Below are 22,614 nucleotides of genomic sequence, written 5' to 3'. Positions count from 1 at the left end.
CTCTGTCCAAACTGAATTAAAATCTAGATGGATTCAATAGCACAGTATCATCTAGTGACCAAATGACTGTCTAATCTGACAGGTATCTGTCTAGAACAAAGTTTATCGGTCTATTAAAATATGGAGGATGCTTTATACCTCAATCAAGCTTATATTGGAATTCAAATTTGAAAAGACACTTCCTCTAGCATTAGCTGCATAATGAAACCACATTAAAAAATTCAAAAAAAAAAAAACAAAACAGTTACATAATGTTTCTACAGCTGCTCAATGTCACCATTTAAGTGGTATTTTGGCATTCAAGCCTCTCTCCACTTTTGTTTTTTTGTTCAACAATGGCAAAAACAACTGGAACTACTCCACCCAATTAAAGACAAACTTTTTTTTTTTTTTTTTTTTTTTTTTTAAACACAGAAAACCCAACAATGCAACAGCAGGGCAATGAAAAGCCTCTTATTAAAAGAGAACCTGTCCCAATAGAATAGACATGTGGCGTGGCTGATGCGGGCATATTTACAAGGTGCTTTGTGCCAGAGTGGTCATCTTTATCTTTCCCTAATTGCATAATAGATCACTGATCTTGAATTACAGCACTTCATATACTTGTTCCAGGTCTGTAGATGCCCACCAGCTAGGAAGCATAAGGATGTCCCAGAACTAGCACCATCAAAGCTCCCATATTTTTATCATGGAAAGTTGAAATTCTAAATGTGTACTTTGGTTGGCAATTAAAGTCTGCCAAACTTTATAAAACAAACAAGGTTCAAACCTGGCTTTAATACTGAAATGGTCAAGAGAAAAAAAAGGGATCCACTGCGCCAGGTGTGTGCAGTACCTCACTTGGAACCAGGTAGGAGTGCTAGCCGTGGCCCGCCTCCGTGAAAACACACATGCACATCCAAAAGGTTCCAAAACAAAAATGCCTTTTATTGAAAAAGACCAGGATACACCAGGGACAGCAGTTGTAGACGCGTTTCACATATCTGGCTTGTGCTTAGTCATTAACGGCTGAAATGTTACCAATGCCCTAAACAAGCCTCAACTTTTTTTACCCCAGAGAAACCCCTGAATTTTTTTCAGGTTTCAGGAAACCCCTGCTAAGATTAGCCAATGGGGGTTCATTACAAAATAAAAAGCCCTGTACATTGGTGATCTGTGGGATGAATGCCCCCTTACTTTTTTTTTTTTAAGCTAAAAACACAAACTGGAATTACGTGGGAACCATCAGATGGGAGAGTAATTGGCTATAGCTCATAGAACCCTTCTCAACCTCAGGAGGAACCCAGGTTGAGAATGGCTGCCAAAAGACAGCCAACATGTTAAACCAAATCACAAAGACAGCTTGGCCGGCAAAAAGCAGAAGTGGCAAGAATAGCTCCAAAGCACCCGTTAAATTTTAAGTGTTCTAATGTTGCAAGGTGGCCAACATTACTTTGTTTCATAGTTTCATAGTTCGTAAGGTTGAATAAAGACACCAGTCCATCCAGTTCAACCTGAGTGAGTATCCACAATTGTCCCTATCCCTGTACATTGCATGCTCACATTGGTCCCCACAATCCCAGTTCCCCATTCATATACTATGGCCAATTTTGGACAGAAGCCAATTAACCTACCTGCATGTCTTTGGATGGTGGGAGGAAACCGGAGTACCCAGAGGAAACCCACGCAGGCACAGGGAGAACATGCAAACTCCAGGCAGGTAGTGTCATGGTTGGGATTTGAACCAGTGACCCTTCTTACTGCTAGGTGAGAGTGCTAACCACTACACCACTGTGCCGCCCCTTTGGTACAGGTCCAAAATTTTAAAGACGTTTAAAGATATCATATGGTAACAACTAAAGCAAATATTGTAAGAAAGCATCAAACATGTTATGTTGGTAAAGGAGATCTGAAAAAACAAAAACACACACCACCACTATCACACTTTCGGACTCTAGCAGAAACAGGATTTCTCCATTAAGAGCATGGCAACAAGTTTGTTTTAATCCTTCCATTGCCATCAGCATATACTTACCTGCAGCCCCTCCCAAAAGGGTCATCTATAGGACGTTTAATCAATGTCCAACATGTGGAGGCGAGATAGAAAGATCAGATAATTTGATCTAAAGATTACAGTGGTTAAAGCTGGACATAGATGGTTAGCAGATTCCAACATCCATACAAAGGAGGTGGATGGAAGAATACTCCATGCCGGGACATTGTATACTGACAGAGGGACACACTGCTGTCAGAATATGCTGATCGACAAACATTTGTCAAAATGTGCCTTCGACAGAGTGGGGACGGCCATAGTGCAATGTTATAGTTCATGTTGCAAACTGCTGAACTGAAAAAAGTACAGCATGTATTACTTTTTCTATGGCAATGGTGCGGCATGAACTGACACCATAATAAACCAGACATTTTGCCTTTTGAGCCCTTTCACACTGAAAAGTCCCGGGCCTCGGTGGTAAAGCCGCGCTATTCGGCCGAACAAGCTGCTTGCAGGACTTTTTGATGCCCTGCCAGCACAAGGCCCCTGTGTGAAAGCAATCTGGCTGGGTTTGCAGCTGAGGCTTTTTTCAGGCGCTTTTTTAGCGCTAAAGTGCCTGAAAAATGCCTCCAGTGTGAAAGGGGTCTTTGGACAGGCTAAAATGTACATGCTTGGGATTACACACACACACCATTATTGAAACCTTGAGATATTTCACATATGAATATTTAACAAAAAACTCTCACCTTCATCTGCTGCTCTAAATTTTTTCAAGAAATAGCATTAGCAAAATCGGGTTGTGGAGTAACCTCATATTTACTTGCTAAACCATATTGGCCATATAAGAAAAACACTTCCTCCCCGCTCTACATGAATATGACAGAATAGCATCTGTGTAGCATTTGGCTAATCATCATTATGCATTCACATTATTAAACTTGTTTCCAGAAATTGCAGCTATACAAAAACACTGTTGCCAACAAGGCTATCTGTATTAAATGGTCGCTGGTAAATTATAAGCAAAAGTTGGGAAGAAAAAAAAAAAAAAAAAACAACAACATTTGGAGGCAATATTAATAAGCGGTTGGAAAAGCCTTGAAGTCGCAAATTGCACTAAACCAACCTGTCAACCGAACCAAAAAAATAAAATAAAAAGGAACTGAAATAGAAAAAGCAAATATTCCAGGTTTTTTTTTTTGGAGTGGGGAAGAATTCATGCCCAAGTTCACAGGGGCATACGCCCATGTTTGCCCCCATGGGTGTTAAATGCTTCTTTGTGCAGGCAGTCCCATTCATTTCAATTGGTAAGCAGTGACTGCACAGACACAGCTGCTGCTCTCGATCCCCACCCTCTGTTGGTAAAAAACAGTGCGTGCTATACGCCGATAAATACAATAGTTCATGAGCGTATATGTCCCTCCTTGAAATTAACGTCTTTTACGTGCCTTTAATAAAAAAAAAAAAAAGCCACTGATGAAAATTAGGAAAAGAACCAGTTTTCCTTGACGAAATTAACACTGTCTTGGAGGCCTTCTAGACATGGTGGGTATTTTTGTGTATGTATAAAATATAATATATTTTATAAAAATCAGCCTTATATAGTGTGGGCCGCAGTGGCGCCTGGTGCTCAAAAGTTTTGGGGGCGCAATCAAACTAAATACTGAAGCCCCCCCCCAATCAAATGCAACCACTTGTGCCCCCCCGACCCCCCCACTCGTGGGGTTTGTGGCTCTGACAGCCCCCCGTGGATCACTGCTCATGGCTCTGGCACCCCAAACCCCCTGCATGTGGTGCTGACAGTGCCAATGGGACTTACCGCAGCACTTTCTCCCAAAGAGCGGCGGCGACCTTTGCTCCAGCGCGCGTTTCCTCATTCCTCTTCCTAAGCACCAGGCATCCAATAGGGTGGCCTGATGCTTTGGCCAATCAGGAAGCAGGTCTGATATCCTGCCTCCTGATTGGCAAGGAGGAATGTTAGTATGAAAATAGCAAAAATGAATTCGCTATCATCACACAATTGGGTGGGATCAGGGCACACTCTCTCCTCTCCTATTTTGAAGCCTATTAGAGCCTCTGGCTCTAATCGGGTGCTTCAAAAGGCACCAGCCCCTCCATAGGAATCCATGCGTCCGGTGTCCTGTAAGGGGCCAGGTGCACGGGCCGCCACTGGTGCGGTGTGAACTTAGTCCCCCTGAGCCATGATTGCCCAAAGGCACCCTGTCTTTGGCCAATTATGGCTCTCGGGAAGAAACTTACTGTGATTGGCCAATCATCATACAGCAATGCACTGCAATCTTGCATTGCCTTATGGGGCGCTTGAATTTTCTGCGAATGCCCCATGAAATTTGCTGTTCAGCAAACGGGCGAACACAGATGTTCGAGTCAAACTCGATCCATCGCAGGCTCCCTGGACAGGTAAGTGTCCTTATTAAAAGTCAGCCGCTACAGTGTTTGTAGCTCCTGACTTTTTTTATTCTTATTTTTTTTTAATGTTTGTGGCTGGAACTCTGCTTTAAGCGTTCATCAAGTATTTTCAAAGTCTGGTGTTTAGGAATTGCTGAAAATACATACTTTTCACATATCCAGAAATACACCCTAAAAAAAAAAAAGTTTACAAAAAAGTTAACATTAGAAATATTGGTTCCAAAGCCAATCACTGCAGACATGACTAACTACAATAGTGTCCCCTCATAAAGGTCATGTCATAAAGTACCCACTGGATCATTGCAGAATAGCCAGGGGTATATTCCGTGTGAACCTCTGTGCCAATGTCAAAAGGATATACACACTACTGCGTTGCATCCCTTTTTATATTTAATTTTTTTAAATATTCACTTTCTAGCAAGTTTCCCATCAAATTAAACAATTGCGTAATGTGTTTTTTACGTTATTTATCACTTCCCCATCAAATTATACAATTGCATAATGTGTTTTTACATTATCACTTAAACAGGGTGTAAAGCAGATCACAGTGTCCTCTGAGAAATTAGTCATTTTGTATGCCTTGGCTTATTTAAAGTAATAATAAACCCTCAGCATTTTGTAGCACACAGAGGACAATAAATTTAACATTGCGCTGTAAACTTTTAGTTAATATTCTTACCCTAGCATTTGCAATTTTTGCAACCTTCAATGGTGCTGGCTGCTGCATCCCTGAACATATAGATTATAATGCATGTAATTATATATTTATTTTTTCTCAATAAATGCTAATATTTTTATATATGTCTACTGTTACTTGTGCCTTTAAAGTCCGACCACAGGTTTTCCTTTTTTTGGAATTCTTTGGTTCCCATGCAGGCTTCGATTTCAAAAATAGTGCATTGAATTAACCCATGTGTGTTGCGGGACATTCAACTGAAAGGGCTCTCCAAACCACGTGAACCTAGCCTAATGTTACTAAACCCACGTTAGAAAAAAAATGTGTCTGTATACGCAGAAGTAGCAGGCTTATTATACTCGCTCTGCAACTTAAAAGTGGATTTCCACCCAAAAATGTAAATTCCGCTTTAATTACTAGTGACCCACATTTGATACATCTCTTTTTGGGGTTGAAAGGGGGAGGGGGGGGAGCAGGTACCCAGCTTCCATTTCCTCTCCTGGCACCGCTGGAAGAAGTTCACCTCTCCCCCTCCCTCCCTGCAATCTTCTGGGACACGTCACAGGTCCCAGAAGATTGTCTGGCCATCCACAACATGCAGCATGGCTCGCACATGCCCAGTGCGTGCCCGGGTGTGAAGCCCACAGTTACATTGCTAGCGCCACGGAGAGGAGCGAGGTTTCGGGTGCCAGCATTGCTGGGCCGTGAAACAGGCGAGTGTCTGTTTATTAAAAGTCAGCAGCTACACTTTTTGGAGCTGCTGACTTTTAAATAGGAGAAACGCCGCTTTAAGCGATTAATCCTCTGTGTAAAAAGGCTGTTTGATCCTGTATGCACAGATCCTCCCCCTCCTGCAGGGTCACTCTGGGCAAGGCCAGATAAAACACAGTCAGAGTAGTCCTCCTGCACATGCTCAGTTTGGTCTCCATTAATGGAGAGAACATTTCCTTGTTGAGTTGAGCTTTTCAGGTCACATGGTGTTGACATCACATATTTGGGTGCGTATACAGATCCTAAATGACAGCCCAGTCCCTCCCTTCTCCATGCCAGAAGGAGGAGAAGGAGGAGAAGGAGGAGAAGGAGGAGAAGGAGGAGAAGGAGGAGAAGGAGGAGAAGGAGGAGAAGGAGGAGAAGGAGGAGAAGGAGGAGAAGGAGGAGAAGGAGGAGAAGGAGGAGAAGGAGGAGAAGGAGGAGAAGGAGGAGAAGGAGGAGAAGGAGGAGAAGGAGGAGAAGGAGGAGAAGGAGGAGAAGAAGAACACAGTGGGTGGGATGTCACATTTTGATTCATGGATGATCCGCCTCCTGTAACAGCATGGGGACACAGGCTGTATGTAGTGGAAATCTCTTTCTACCTGAACACTCCAGTAGACCCTGCAGTTTATCATACGACCATAATATACAGATCAGCCAAAAAAAAAAAAAAAAGTATATATAGTGGCAGTATTTTAAAGTAAAATTAAGATTTATAAACTGTGGGCACCGTAGGGGGAGGGGGGTGGGCTGGGCAGTTGGGGGTGGCAGGTGAACTATTTTAATATTAAATGGGTTTAGTAACACTTTTAGCCTGAAAAAGGGGAGGAGCAGGGCAGTACCTTGACACTTATTATGGGGCTGTGCATTTTTATTGAGGCACACTGAGCAGGGAGACACAATTCTAGTCCCTGCATGCAAGTGTGGCTGCATAGAATGCTGAAAGAAAAAAAAAAAAAAAAAAAAAAAAAAAAAGGGGGGGAGGGAGGAGGAGGAAGAAAACCTGGGCCATGGTCGTTGCACTGCTTTAACTAGAATATGGGAAAGGATTAGGAGATAAAAGAAGCTGTATACTCAAGTAAAGCTGGCCATAGATGAGTCAGATTTGTTTTTTTTTGTTTTTAAGTTTTGTTTTTTTTGGTTCAACCAGTGAGCAGAACAAAAATTAATAAATGACCCTATTCTCCCATCCACACATTCAATGTGGATGGGGGAATTCTCCCCGCTGTGTCATTCTGGAAGAGGGGAGACTTCCCCTCCATCAGAACACACAGATCAGCAATGCAGGCTATATCCAGCAGTGGCGGTTGCACCAAAGTCAGTAGATCAACGTCAGTACAAGCACAGTGCCCATATATGAATCAAAATTCAGCTGGTCCCTTTCTGGGGGAATTTTGATCTATTGGGTAACTTTAGCTATTAAATCAGCTGCAGAAAGCGCCTAAAAAAAACACAGAGCTTAATTGCACATTAAGATACAATGTAAACTACATAAAAAGCAAGAATTCCAGAAACACCATGCCTTACTAAGAATCCAGGCATTCTAGCAGTCTGGAAATGTGTGTACAAAATGTATCTTTTGCAGGTGTCCATTTAGAAATGCCTGAAGTGGCAACCCAACACTAGACCTCCCAGCTGACCTAAGGCTAAATGTCTCACTTTCCGAATGGTTCTTCCATGTAAAATTAGAGAAAGCTGCCTTGTATTAAGTTTCATATGAGGCATCTGCAACACTGAGCATTGAAATCACATTTTACTTAAGACCAAAGCATGTACTCTACACAAAACTACTACACAACTAGTCATTTACAATGTGTACTAAAAACAAACATGGAATGGTCATCCACCACATACAGTTTCTTATATTAATGGATGTGCAAACTGGCTACAGTTTCCAAGGAAATGTTTTTCAGTACTGACTTTTCTGCATGTGGTATTCATGTGTTGCATGTATAAGGGCTGTTAAAGTTGAAATAAAAGTTCCGCTGTAAGCCCTTGTAAGCACGGTTGGACATTCCGACGGAAAATGTCCGATCGGACCGTGTTGTCGGATAATCCGTCGGACAAAGTTTTAGAGCTGGGCTATAAAACTTTCCGACAACATGATCCGATCAGACAAAGTGCCACGCATGCTCAGATCAAATTCCTAGACCAAAGCTATTGGCTATTAGCCTGAACGTAGTCCCGTCGTAACTAAATAACATAGTCGCGTTACGTACAATCGGATTTTCCGATAACTTTGTCCGACCGTGTGTATGCAACACAAGTTTCGGACAAAATCCGACGGATTTTGTTGTCGGAATGTGTGTACAAGGGCTTAGACTGCTTTCACACAGACACTATTTTTATCGCTGTAGCATCTGTAAAGAACCTCTCCAGTCTCTCACACTGGAGAGTTGTGCTTGCAGGAGGGTAAAAAAAAAAGTCCGGCAAGCAGCATCTTTGCACAGCTTTAGGAGCGGTGTATACACTGCTCCTAAAGCGCACCTGCCCATTGAAATCAATGGGACAGCACCGCTGCAGTAGCACTTAGTGGGGTGCTTTTAACCCCCGCTAGCGGCTGAAAAAGGGTTAAAACCACCCACAAAACAGCCGAATAGTGCTGCTAAATATAGCGGCGCTTTACTGCTGATGCCCCCAATGCCCCAGTGTGAAAGCAGACTTAGGCTACTTTCACACTAGGATGGGCATCAGCTATTTTTAGCAGGGCTTTACCGTCATTTTAGCAATGCTATTAGGCCGCTAGCAGGGGCTTTTTACCCCCGTTAGTGGCTGAAAAGGGGTTAAAACTGCCGGCAAAGGATTTCAATGAGCAGGGGTGCTTTGGAAGCTGTGTATACACCGCTCCTACAGCGCTGAAAAGATGCTGCTTGCAGGACTTTACCCTCCTGCAAGAACACCCCTGCAGTGTGAAAGCACTCAGGCTTTCACAGTGGAGAGACAGGAGAGGCTCTTTACAGGCGCTGTAATGCCTGTAAAGCACCTTAGTGTGAAAGTAGCCTATAAGACTGAGCAGGCAGGCAACATGCAATGGGTGCCATTTACTAAAACTGGTGCACTCAGAATCTGGTGCAGCTGTGCATGCTAACCAATCAGCTAACTTTCACTTGTTCAATTAAGCTGTCAATAAAACCTGGAAGCTAATTGGTTTCTATGCAGTGCGGAACCATATTCAGCACACTCAAGTTTTAGTGAATAATCCCCACAATCTCTTCTGCAATAAAATACCCCTACCTGCCCGCTTGCTGTCTTCTCCAGTGCTGTAAACTGACCTGTATTTGTGCAGCTCAGCTTACAGCACTGGGCTGGTCTCAGAGCCGAGATGATTGGCTCCTGAGCCATGTCATCCTACAAATAGGAATAGCCAATAAAGAGGCCCCAAAACCAGCACTCAGAAGACGATGCTAGTTTGGGACCGTTGCATATCATTGTCTTCATTTTTGCTTTAGACTAATATTTATTGAATTGTGCACATTAAAGTGGTTGTAAATGCTCAATTTTACCTTCATGCATTTTATACCTATGTAAGCCCCAGCGCGATCCAGCGATGTGCACAAGAGCCTTGGCTCTGAGGACTCTCCCTCCTCATTGGCTCCCACTGCTCTCAATCACAGCCTGTGAACCAATGAGAAGAGAGAGGGTGGCGCAGAGCTACAGCAATGCTGCAATGGACAGAGCAGCGGCTCAGAAGTGAGAATGCTTTGGTGCCCCCACAGCAAGTTGCTTGCTGTGGGGGCACTTGGCAGGAGGGAAGCACCAGGAGCACTGACGAGGGACCCAAGAAGAGGAGGATCCAGGCTGCTCTGTAAAACCACTGCACAGAGCAGGCAAGTATAAAAAAAAATATTTTTATAAAAAAATAACACCACACATCTGCTTCAAAAAGCACTTTAAGGCTTGATGTGCAGTTGTGTGTACTGCCTCTCTAAAAAGGCATCCACCGAATTTAACAAGAGGCCCAAAGGCTATGTGTTGCCTCCTCACAACCTGTTAAAGTGGAATTCTAAGCCTAACTAGTCTTTAAAAAGCTCCCTCCCCGTCCTAACATATGTAAAAGGGAAAAAAATAAAATAATAAATTGACTCTGAAGGCTCCTCGCTGTCATAATGCACTGATCAGTGTTGCCGGCTATAGCAACCGTGGCATTGTGTACTAGAATGGCCAGTGGCTCAGTGCTACCATGGCGCAACCACCTGTTTTTATCAACCTTCGGTCGCCCGTGTATGCGAGATCTAAAACTGCCCAAAAAAGTTGAAAAAGGTCTTCCGATTACTCGATTGACCTTTTTTGAAGGAGCTGGCATGAAAATTGCTGGCTGAACAGCACCTGCAGGCACCGTTTATGTATTCTGACAGTTGGCGCTAGCAGCTCTCAGTATACAAGAACGTGGTAGTGGGGATTCGTCCATCCACACTGTTTGTAATGATGGAAGCATGCATGAGAGGTCTTGTTTGGCCCACAGGCTGAACAAATAAAATCTATTAATGTATATGTTTATATGTGTAATGTTTATATCAAAACAGTCAATTTTCTCATTTCCACTCAGCTTTCACGCATATGCCTTTTCTGGTTTCTGGAGACCAAAACTACCAAAACCTGGGTGGAGATCAATTGGAAATGTATCCATACGAGTTCATTTGTATCCATTACCAGCTCATTTATAGCATTTAGTCAGGAGAAAAGAAGATAGAATTGGGACTGAAAGCCGATAATAATCATGCCGTTTCCACAAAATGAACTGGGATTCTGTTTATAAATGTATCACACCACTTTCCCCCAGGATTCACACAATGTCTGATGGATGGTAATTACACAAATGTGTGAACACTGGGGGTATAATTACACAAAGCCCCCAATAGACCGACATAAATCAGTATTATAAATAGCCCCAATGTATGACCAGCATTTGGGTGGAATAAACTGAATTTTACAAGCGTTTGCCTTTAGAAACTAAGTCTTCAGTCAGTAGGTTCACAAAGCCTAGTTATAGGAGTGCAGCGACTGCTCATTTTACAGAGGAGTTTACTTCTACCGACCAGTGTACCGGAAAAAAGACATTTATCAGGGCCGGACTCCAAATGTGTGTCCATATCCATGTACACCCGCTTTCTGCGTATACTCTAGATCATGTGCTGGGTTTCTGTGGCAATGGGGCAGGGGGGATACTGGGTGACTACAGTATAATGGGCGACTGGATGACCAGAGTATACCGGGGGGACACCAGAATATGCGGGGCAACTAGATGACGGGAGGATACTGGGTGACTGTATGACTGTAGTAAAATGAGTGAATGGATAACTGTGGTATTCTGGGTGACTGCAGTATAATAGGGGAGTAAGTGACTGTAGTATACTGGGTAATGGATGAATGTGATACAGTGGGTGACCATTGCATAGTGAACGACTATGGCATAGAGTTGTATAGTAAATAGCCATGTTATACTGGGTGACTGAGTAACTGAGTATAGTGGATGACTGCTCCATACTGGAGGGACTATTCCACAGTGGGAGACCACAATTTATTGGATGACTATTGTAGTGAATAACTATTATGTACTGGGTGACTATTGCATGGGTGAGTGTGGTACAGTGAATAACCCATGTTATACTGGGGGGGGGGGGGGGGGGGGAGTGTGGTACAGTGAATAACCCATGTTATACTGGGGGGGGGGGGGGGGGGGGGGGTGAGTGTGGTACAGTGAATAACCCATGTTATACTGGGGGGGGGGGGGGGGGGTGAGTGTGGTACAGTGAATAACCCATGTTATACTGGGGGGGGGGGGGGGTGAGTGTGGTACAGTGAATAACCCATGTTATACTGGGGGGGGGGGTGAGTGTGGTACAGTGAATAACCCATGTTATACTGGGGGGGGGGGTGAGTGTGGTACAGTGAATAACCCATGTTATACTGGGGGGGGGGGGGGGTAAGTGTGGTACAGTGAATAACCCATGTTATACTGGGGGGGGGGGGGGGGGGTGAGTGTGGTACAGTGAATAACCCATGTTATACTGGGGGGGGAGTGTGGTACAGTGAATAACCCATGTTATACTGGGGGGGGAGTGTGGTACAGTGAATAACCCATGTTATACTGGGGGGAGTGTGGTACAGTGAATAATCCATGTTATACTGGGGGGAGTGTGGTACAGTGAATAATCCATGTTATACTGGGGGGAGTGTGGTACAGTGAATAACCCATGTTATACTGGGGGGGGGGGGGGGGGTGAGTGTGGTACAGTGAATAACCCATGTTATACTGGGGGGGGGGGGGGGGGGGGGAGTGTGGTACAGTGAATAACCCATGTTATACTGGGGGGGGGGGGGGGGGGGGGGGGGAGTGTGGTACAGTGAATAACCCATGTTATACTGGGGGGGGGGGGGGGGGGTGTGGTACAGTGAATAACCCATGTTATACTGGGGGGGGGGGGGGGGGGAGTGTGGTACAGTGAATAACCCATGTTATACTGGGGGGGGGGGGGGGGGGGGGAGTGTGGTACAGTGAATAACCCATGTTATACTGGGGGGGGGAGTGTGGTACAGTGAATAACTCATGTTATACTGGGGGGGGGGGGGGGGGGGGGGGGGAGTGTGGTACAGTGAATAACCCATGTTATACTGGGGGGGGGGAGTGTGGTACAGTGAATAACCCATGTTATACTGGGGGGGAGTGTGGTACAGTGAATAACCCATGTTATACTGGGGGGGGGGGGGGGGGGGAATGTGGTACAGTGAATAACCCATGTTATACTGGGGGGGAGTGTGGTACAGTGAATAACCCATGTTATACTGGGGGGGGGGGGGGGGGGAATGTGGTACAGTGAATAACCCATGTTATACTGGGGGGGGGGGGGAGTGTGGTACAGTGAATAACCCATGTTATACTGGGGGGAGTGTGGTACAGTGAATAATCATGTTATACTGGGGGGAGTGTGGTACAGTGAATAACCATGTTATACTGGGGGGAGTGTGGTACAGTGAATAACCGTGTTATACTGGGGGGAGTGTGGTACAGTGAATAACCCATGTTATACTGGGGGGAGTGTGGTACAGTGAATAACCCATGTTATACTGGGGGGGGATTGTGGTACAGTGAATAACCCATGTTATACTGGGGGGGGGGGGGGATTGTGGTACAGTGAATAACCCATGTTATACTGGGGGGGAGTGTGGTACAGTGAATAATCCATGTTATACTGGGGGGGGAGTGTGGTACAGTGAATAATCCATGTTATACTGGGGGGGGGGGGGGGGGAGGGTGGTACAGTGAATAATCCATGTTATACTGGGGGGAGTGTGGTACAGTGAATAATCCATGTTATACTGGGGGGAGTGTGGTACAGTGAATAATCCATGTTATACTGGGGGGAGTGTGGTACAGTGAATAATCCATGTTATACTGGGGGGAGTGTGGTACGGTGAATAATCCATGTTATACTGGGGGGAGTGTGGTACGGTGAATAATCCATGTTATACTGGGGGGAGTGTGGTACGGTGAATAATCCATGTTATACTGGGGGGAGTGTGGTACGGTGAATAATCCATGTTATACTGGGGGGAGTGTGGTACGGTGAATAATCCATGTTATACTGGGGGGGAGTGTGGTACGGTGAATAATCCATGTTATACTGGGGGGAGTGTGGTACAGTGAATAATCCATGTTATACTGGGGGGAGTGTGGTACAGTGAATAATCCATGTTATACTGGGGGGAGTGTGGTACAGTGAATAATCCATGTTATACTGGGGGGAGTGTGGTACAGTGAATAATCCATGTTATACTGGGGGGAGTGTGGTACAGTGAATAATCCATGTTATACTGGGGGGGAGTGTGGTACAGTGAATAATCCATGTTATACTGGGGGGAGTGTGGTACAGTGAATAATCCATGTTATACTGGGGGGAGTGTGGTACAGTGAATAATCCATGTTATACTGGGGGGAGTGTGGTACAGTGAATAACCATGTTATACTGGGGAGAGTGTGGTACAGTGAATAATCCATGTTATACTGGGGGGAGTGTGGTACAGTGAATAACCGTGTTATACTGGGGGGGGAGTGTGGTACAGTGAATAACCCATGTTATACTGGGGGGAGTGTGGTACAGTGAATAACCGTGTTATACTGGGGGGAGTGTGGTACAGTGAATAACCATGTTATACTGGGGGGAGTGTGGTACAGTGAATAACCATGTTATACTGGGGGGAGTGTGGTACAGTGAATAACCCATGTTATACTGGGGGGAGTGTGGTACAGTGAATAACCCATGTTATACTGGGGGGAGTGTGGTACAGTGAATAACCCATGTTATACTGGGGGGAGTGTGGTACAGTGAATAACCCATGTTATACTGGGGGGAGTGTGGTACAGTGAATAACCCATGTTATACTGGGGGGAGTGTGGTACAGTGAATAATCCATGTTATACTGGGGGGAGTGTGGTACAGTGAATAATCCATGTTATACTGGGGGGAGTGTGGTACAGTGAATAATCCATGTTATACTGGGGGGAGTGTGGTACAGTGAATAATCCATGTTATACTGGGGGGAGTGTGGTACAGTGAATAACCATGTTATACTGGGGGGAGTGTGGTACAGTGAATAATCCATGTTATACTGGGGGGGAGTGTGGTACGGTGAATAATCCATGTTATACTGGGGGGAGTGTGGTACAGTGAATAATCCATGTTATACTGGGGGGAGTGTGGTACAGTGAATAATCCATGTTATACTGGGGGGAGTGTGGTACAGTGAACTGGGGGGAGTGTGGTACAGTGAATAATCCATGTTATACTGGGGGGAGTGTGGTACAGTGAACTGGGGGGAGTGTGGTACAGTGAATAATCCATGTTATACTGGGGGGAGTGTGGTACAGTGAATAATCCATGTTATACTGGGGGGAGTGTGGTACAGTGAATAACCATGTTACACTGGGGGGGGGGGGGGGGGGAGTGTGGAGCCCCCGGCACTGTGTGCAGTCAGTCAGAGAGATGTCCCGGCCGGCAGTGAGGCGGCACGTGTAGCCCAGACAGGGAGTAGAACGGAGCCGGCCAGGCCGCGGGCTGTGAGGGGGAGACATGAGGACAATTGCTGCCTCTCAGATATGCGTGAGGGGGTAATAAAGCTCGGAGAGGAAGGAGACAGCACCTCCTCCTCCTGTTTAAAAAGTTACACCCAACTCTCTCCTTCCTCCACCCTCTCCAGCCTGACACGTGAAGACCCAGATAGGATGTGACATGTTAATAAACAAAGAGGACTTCTCCCTGCAATACACAATACAGGTAGCAGTGCGCTATGACATGGCACAGGATCAAAGGAAGGCAACATGAAAGCTGGGAATCCCTGTCCACCTCCTACCCCATGACATACAAAGCCACCAGACACCCCCCCCCCCCCCTCCTCCATACCGCTCTCTCCTCACACTTCTTATATACTGCCAATAATCGTCATCACTCAGACTGCAGAGCTTTGATGTCACTGTATAAAAGGTGTGTGCCTGGAGGAGAGCCCCTGACAGCCACACACCTGTGTGCGGGGGAAGGGAGGGGCTCAGAATTTTTTTTATAATATATATATATATAATATATATTTTTTTTTTTTATCTCAATGAGTGCGACTAAATATAAAATTTATCTTGGGGGGGGGGGGGGGGGGCGGCTTTATACAGCAGATGCAATCAGTGGTTTGTTAATATAAAAAGAAAAATATTTATATTTCTCTATTTATATTAGCCCAACTCATTGCATCTGCTGTAAAAAGAGCCCCGATAAAAAAAATAAAAAAAAACTATATATATATATATATATATATATATATATATATATATATATATATATATATATATATATATATATATATATATATAGACACTTTTTTTTGGGGGGGGGGGGGGTGATAAATACATTGTTTGTTTTGTTCATTTTTTGGGGGGGGTGTGCGTGTGTGGGGGGGGGGGCCCTATCCCAGCTCTAAGAAGTGTGACCAGACTAATGACAGCTACTTGATGTTTGTTTTCATTGTGTGACATTGACAGCAAGCAAACAATGTTTTACCATCATGAAGCAATGACAGGACCATCTGCTTGCCCTGCCATCCCAGGCTAAGGATGACAGTCCCAGTCCCCTCCAGTGCTCCCAGTCAGTCCCCCCAGTGCCAGGCACACGTGAGCCCTTTAATGCAGTAAGTCCAGTTGATACAAAGCAGTATTAGTGTCAGGGCAGATCTTCCCTCATCACCAGGTTAGAATTATTGGCATTGATAATAATAATAATAATAATAATAAGTGACTTACGTGCTTTGCAGGGATCGCTGTATTCGAAGGAATCGGCTTTCTCCTCATCGTAATAGAGCAGATCGTCCTCGAATTCCAGGCCATGGCACAGAGATAACTTTTCACACAAAGTCCAGCCAGTCAGCAGGAAGATGAGCCAGGAGAGCATTTTTATGTCACGACTTTAGCTGCAGATCTGTGACAGAAGACGACCGATCGCAGGCTGGGGATTGGCGACCCCCCAAATTAGAAGCCTTGTCCTTGTCTCATCAGATCTGATCGGCGATCACCGTGCATGGAGGAGAATGAGGGGGGGGGGGGGGGGGGGTGGGGGAGTTTCCAGGTGGGATCGGACGCTGTCTAATGATCGGAGCGATGCTTGTCACTTGGGATCATAACACTGGATCGATCGATCGATCGTCCTATGAGTGCCGCCTACACACAGGGCTCTCCGGCTCGATCATCCACTTCCACTTTCTGCCACTACACAGGCCGACTGCCAGGAGGACCCGATCCGACAGACAGCTCATCTGAGAAGCTAGGATCGGGGTGGTGGGAAGAATCAAAATAATAAGAATAAAAAAATAAATAAAATAAAAAACTGGGCAAACAAGAGCAGGGATCGTACTACATCAGACTAAGGGGGGTCTTATTTAAACTGGGTAAATAAACCAACAAAGGTCCCATACACAGAGAATCCCAAAGACTCCTTTGTACAATCTGTGGTCGATCGGATCCCAGCACACTCACACCTCGATGAAGACTTCTCCTTCCCTTGCTTCACTCACATCAGCTTCACTTCTGGCGCCCACGGCTCAGCCTTCACACTTCATAAAAGATCCATTCATCGATCAAGGGAGTCCCAGACCAAGGAAAAGTCAAGTCTGTAAATAAAACGGAACTATTCGTGGAGATTAGTCGTCAGCCTGGTGCGCTCCTTCATTCAGGACGTGTGTCCCCGCTGGAGGACAGATGATGTGTGCAGAGATGGGGACAGGACCAAGTTAAAGGCTCTTGTAGTCCGGCCAGGCAAGGAGCCGCACAGGGGAGCGCACTGCCTGATCAGTCTATTGATAATCCCGGTGTAGTAATTACATTTGAAAGTCGTAGCAAAGTAAGGTGAGATTTGCAGAGCTCAGCCTTCCGCCCCTCCCCCTCTCCTCCCCAATCGGATGGGAGGGGGGAGGGGGGTCGCTCACAGATAGATCTCCAATCCCGTTAGGGTGTCACATTTGACACCAAGGTTTGGGAAAAATGACCTTCTGAATCAAGAGTCCAGCTCAATTGTCTGTCCTGCCTGACTCCAGGGCATGGATATTGGGCCAAACAACACCTTTATGGCTGCTCTTCACAGTCACAGAATAGATGATGTATGGAGATGGGTTGGAGGAGGTACTGCATCCCTTCTCAACGTTTTTTAACCCCAGAATAACCCTTCAAATCAGGTTCAGGTCTCAGAGGACACCTGCTAGAACTTCCCATATATTGCTAGATTTTCGTACTAGGAAAAAAATTAGGTCACTCCATTTGATAATGCCTACAGCGACTCGGAAAGTATTCCACATTTTCGTTTTGCTTTTAACATTTATTTGTTATTAACATATTTTCATCTACAAAATTACCACTATTTTAGCTGACTAAAATACAACTAAAACGAAAGGAATTCAGATAAAAACGCATTAACCTTTTTGATCCCCTGCCTGTGTTTTGCTGCTTTTTATGACTTTTGGATATCAATAAAGCCTTTTTGCATCGCATGGGAGTGCAGCCATTCGTCTTTTTGGTTCTACTAAAACGAAAATGGCATTTTAGTCAAAAGAAGTCCCAAAGAAAGAGGAGTTCCATCCAAAAGTGGCAGCACAGTGGTGTAGTGGTTGGCACTTTCACCTAGCAGTAAAAAGGGTCACTGGTTTGAATCCTGACCACGACACTATCTGCCAGGAGTTTGTATGTTGTGCCTGCGTTGGTTTCCTCCAGGTTAGGGATGAGCTCAGGCGTGTTCGCATACTCCACGTGCAGAGCCCGCCAGGAAGTCGGCGCATCGCTGCAATAATCACAGGCAGTGAGACATTGCCCGATCTCTGCAGCCGCACATCGGGGCAATGTCTCACTGCCTGTGATTAGAGCAGCGCTGCGCCGACTTCTTGGCGGGCTCTGCACATGGAGTATGCGAACACGCCGGAGCTCATCTTTACTCCAGGTACTCCCGTTTCCTCCCACACTCTAAAGACAGGCAGGTAGGTTTAATCGGATCCTGTCTAAATTGGCCCAAATATATGTATGAATGTGTGTTAGGGACCTTAGATTGTAAGCTCCTTGAGGGTAGGGACTGATGTGAATGTACAATGTATATGTAAAAGTGCTGTGCAGGGGCGGACTGACAACTCATGGGGCCCCAGGACATAGGGGATTATGGGGCCCCCGGGCAATAGGAGAAGATTATGGCCCCCCCCAGGCAATAAATTATGGGACCACACAATATACACACACAGTATACACACACTGAAAAGGTACTGGAGAGGCAGGGCAGCTATAATCTTGGGATTTTTTTTTTTAAAACACAGATTTTTACATATTGTCCCTGGCTTTATTGAGGCTGTCAACCCTGATGGGGCCCCTTAGTGGCATGGGGCCCTTGGGCAGTGCCCGAGTGACCCAATGGTCAGTCTGCCCCTGGCGCTGTGTAAATTGATGGTGCTATAAACCTGAAATAAATAAAAGAGTGCAAGTTCCACTTTAAGGACTCCTAAATATGTATATTTCTTTCATTTTTTTTATTTTTTGTGGAAGGAGGGCCCTATTCCAGATCCCAGCATCCAGCTATAAAGTATGACCAGACTAATGACAGCTACTTGATGTTTGATTTCCTTGTGGAACATTGACAGCCAAACAATGAGGAAGTTTATGCACCGTGTGGACATTGGTTTATCCAAGGGGGCATAGTTCATTGACATTACCAAGGGTATGTACTGCCAATGTGCTGGGATGTAACAAATGCCCTCTGTAGATGTTGGATGTTATGGTATCAGTGATGTACAATAAAGTGTTTATCTTGTTAAATATGCAATTCTGATCTGGACTGTCAATATTCCTTCAGGGGGCAGGAACTCTGGAGAATTCCATGCAGAAGATTACCATGCAGGCACGCTTATTGCCCCACGGAGAGGATGCCCAGACAGGAGAGGTTTGATGACCCTACTCTATTTCTCCTGTGCTATGTTGCTTGTAAATCTAAAGCTGGCCATATACGGATCAAAATCTGGCTGTCCAAATTTGGATCTATCTATGGCTATTCCTGTTTGTGAGACGTTGATCTAATGAGCAATTTCTCACAAACGAGCTTGCTTGTAAATGTCAGAGCTGTAGCCAATTGTCTGCAGTGCTAATCAGTGTATTCGGGCAGTGGAGGAGTCCCCGCTTCACCCACCTCACTTTTGTGGCTGGAGGAATCTGTTTCGTTTTTTTTTTTTGATTGGCCCGCTAGCGCAGTGATGGCGAACCTTGGCACCCCATATGTTTTGGAACTACATTTCCCATGAGGCTTATGCACTCTTCAGTGTAGCTGAGCATCCTGGGAAATGTAGTTCCAAAACATCTGGGGTGCCAAGGTTCGCCATCACTGCGCTAGCTGATCGAAAATACCAACCCATGTATGCAAAGCTTAAAGTGGTATTAATCCCAAAACCAAAAATCAAATATATTGCAGCTTACCATTTGTTAGATGTTGTGAGTGCTGATCCTGCCAGTAACACAATTCCTGTATTAGGCTGCCCCCACTCTGGATGAATGAGAACATGTTAGTGGTAGATGGTTTGACTCAACCCTCTAACTGCTACATCTGCAGGACAGTTTGTTCTGTTGAAACACAGCAGATTTACTGGCTGTATCACAAGGTGAAAATAAAAGAATGAAAGCCTAAAATAGAAAACAAATACTAGTCCTTAGGTTGTAAGCTCCACAAGGGCAGGGACTGATGTGAATGTGTAATAATATATGTAAAGCACTGCATAAATTGATAGCACTATATAAGTACCTGTAATAAATAAAGGTACACACTATCTGTTTTTTGTTTTTTTTCATTCAACCCAGTGGACTGAAAGAAAAAAAAACGGAAGAGCTTGGCGGAAGCTCGCTGTACTAACTATTTGATGTTAGTGCAGCAATCTCCCCACTGAGCTATTGTGTTCGTACTGGGTAAGGATGAGCTCCAGCGTGTTTGCACAGCCCATGTGCAGAGCCCGCCAGGAAGTCGGCACTGCGATGCGCGGCTGCAGAGATCGGGAAATGTCTCACTGCCTGTGATTAGCGCTCTGCAGTGCCGTCTTCCTGGGCTCTGCACGTGGGCTGTGCAAATACGCCGGAGCTCATCCTTAGTACTGGGTAACTGCTCCCTCGCCAGAATACACCTCACAGCGTTAACAGCCATTGGCTGAAAGCGCTGATGGGATACCGATAGGCAGATGTTTTTTGGGCATGCCCCTTCGACAGAAACTGGATGTTCAGCCGGCTTCTGTCGGACAGGCTGCTTTACACACGGGCCAAATGTCAAACGGTGTGTCTGTTAAACTGGCCAATATTCATCTTGTGCGTAAGGATGAGCTCAGGCGTGTTCGCATGGTCCACGTGCAGAGCCCGCCAGGAATTTGGCGCAGAGCTGCGCTAATCACAGGCAGTGAGACATTGCCCCGATGTGTGGCTGCAGAGATCGGGCAATGTCTCACTGCCTGTGATTAGTGCAGCGCTGCGCCAACTTCCTGGCGGGCTCTGCACGTGGACCATGCGAACATGTCTGAGATCATCCCTACTTGTGCGTACAGGCCAGGTGTGCGTGTTTGCAGGCCAGGTTGCGTGGGCACGACAGCCTATTCATTTCAATGGGCTGCCGTACCTGCATTTTTGCAAAAAAAGGTGCATGCACCTGTTCGAAAAAAAAAGCCGCAGGAAAATAGCATGGTCTTTTTCGATCATGCGATTTCCCTGCGGTTCCCACACATGCACTGTGCTTTTACATGCATGGGGGTGGCATTCAGAATGCGTGTTTCCGCAGAGCAATGCGTTTTCACTGCGAGTGGTTGCTGGTGCTGGAATTGCTGTGATTATCGCATCCAGACGCAGGAAGGTTAACCAAAGGGTATTGCAGCCATCCCATCTAAGGATTGGTAAACTGCAATATACTAAGTGTTTGCTTTTGGGTTTAATTCCAATGTAAAGGATATGATACAGAGACTGTAAAGTCAGATTGTAACATGTGTGGCCAGCTTTACAGCCCTATACTGTAATGTCAAGGGAAAATGTTTATCTTTTTCGATGAAAGTACCTTCTTTAATTATTCAGCATCTATAAAAATAAATGCTAGCTTTTTACATGTCTTCTATAGTGCTTCGATCCAGTTAAAGACTTGAGTGATAAATGACAATGAGTGCGTGGCATGCCTTTAATCTAAATATTTGCAGTGATCACTTTGATAATCAGATCTGACCTTGTAGAGATAAAGGTGGAGGCTGAGCAATGATCTTGAATTGAGATGTTATTAAAGGAATGTTGAGAACAAAAAAAAAGCATTGATTACAGCCGAGCCTGTCAATAACCTATTTTATCATTGCCTTATCCTGGGATAAAAGGCCATTGGTCATTATTCAAACAACCAGTAATAGAGGACAGGCTGAAGTCTATATAGCCTGCAAAGCAACCAAATTGTAAATTTGTGAAATGCGTGTGAGGTTTCCAATTAACATTGATTACATTTTCTAATCCACATCTTTAATCCTTTAATTGCTATCAATTTTAAACTTTAGTTGTAATGTGACAATAATATTGAGCAATGGATTGGATTAGATACCTAACATGAAGCATGGCTATATCCCTGCCTTTTGTATATATATTGATAGGATTACTAATTTAAAAAAATCTTACAATTTGGCATTTCCAGATAAAAATATTCTTACTAAAGAGCTCCTAATGATGGAGCAAGGAAGGCCATACATGATTAATTTTTGTTTTTTTCAACCAGTGATTTGAACTGAAAAAAATGATCAGATTCCCCCATCCACGCCAAATTTTGAATTGTTTCTCCACGCCATTTCTGTGAATGGAGAAATCTGTCCGCAGGCTGCATGAAAGAAATCTGTTATTGTGCGGCCAACTTTAGTCAACATTACTTGATCACACCTGAAGACCTGGCGATTGCTGATAAACCCAAGACTCATACATTACACAAACAATCTCAGCTAATCCAGAAAATGGTAACTTTGGTATTTTATAACTGGTTTTAATTGTACCACAATGAGACCATGGAGAGACAACTAATACTGCCTAGTAGCCCCATTATTTACTGGTAGTGACAAATCACTGCCATTGTATGCCCCACGTCTTGAATTTTTGCTCATCAGCATCTGACGTCATAATGGCATCCCATCTAAGTCACAATGTTGCACAAAGAGGTGGTAAACAATCTATAATTACCCATAAGAGATTGCTAGAATTAAAAAGTGAATGTAAAACCTTACACTCAATTCGTGTGCAGGTGACAAC

General features: G+C 44.8%; 1 protein-coding gene across 2 annotated transcripts in view; it reads right to left on the bottom strand.

Annotated features, from left to right (window-relative positions):
* The window catches only part of TLL1 (tolloid like 1), a 217,043-nt gene extending 199,847 nt beyond the window's left edge, over positions 1-17,196 (bottom strand). The window contains exon 1 of one of the 2 annotated variants that reach the window (XM_077477165.1): positions 16,105-17,196. In XM_077477165.1, the coding sequence (XP_077333291.1) occupies positions 16,105-16,252 (148 nt within the window). In that variant the 5' untranslated portion in view covers positions 16,253-17,196. The remainder of the gene's footprint in view (positions 1-16,104) is intronic. The other variant, XM_077477166.1, reaches the window with a different exon arrangement.
* Positions 17,197-22,614: the final 5,418 nt, after the last annotated feature.

The sequence above is a fragment of the Lithobates pipiens genome, unplaced genomic scaffold (assembly GCF_037356315.1).
Source record: "Lithobates pipiens isolate NorthernLeopardFrog02 unplaced genomic scaffold, aLitPip1_a1.2 Scaffold_13, whole genome shotgun sequence".
Classification (NCBI taxonomy): domain Eukaryota; kingdom Metazoa; phylum Chordata; class Amphibia; order Anura; family Ranidae; genus Lithobates; species Lithobates pipiens.
Note: the sequence above shows the minus strand (reverse complement) of the source record. Positions and strands in the feature narration are given on the sequence as shown.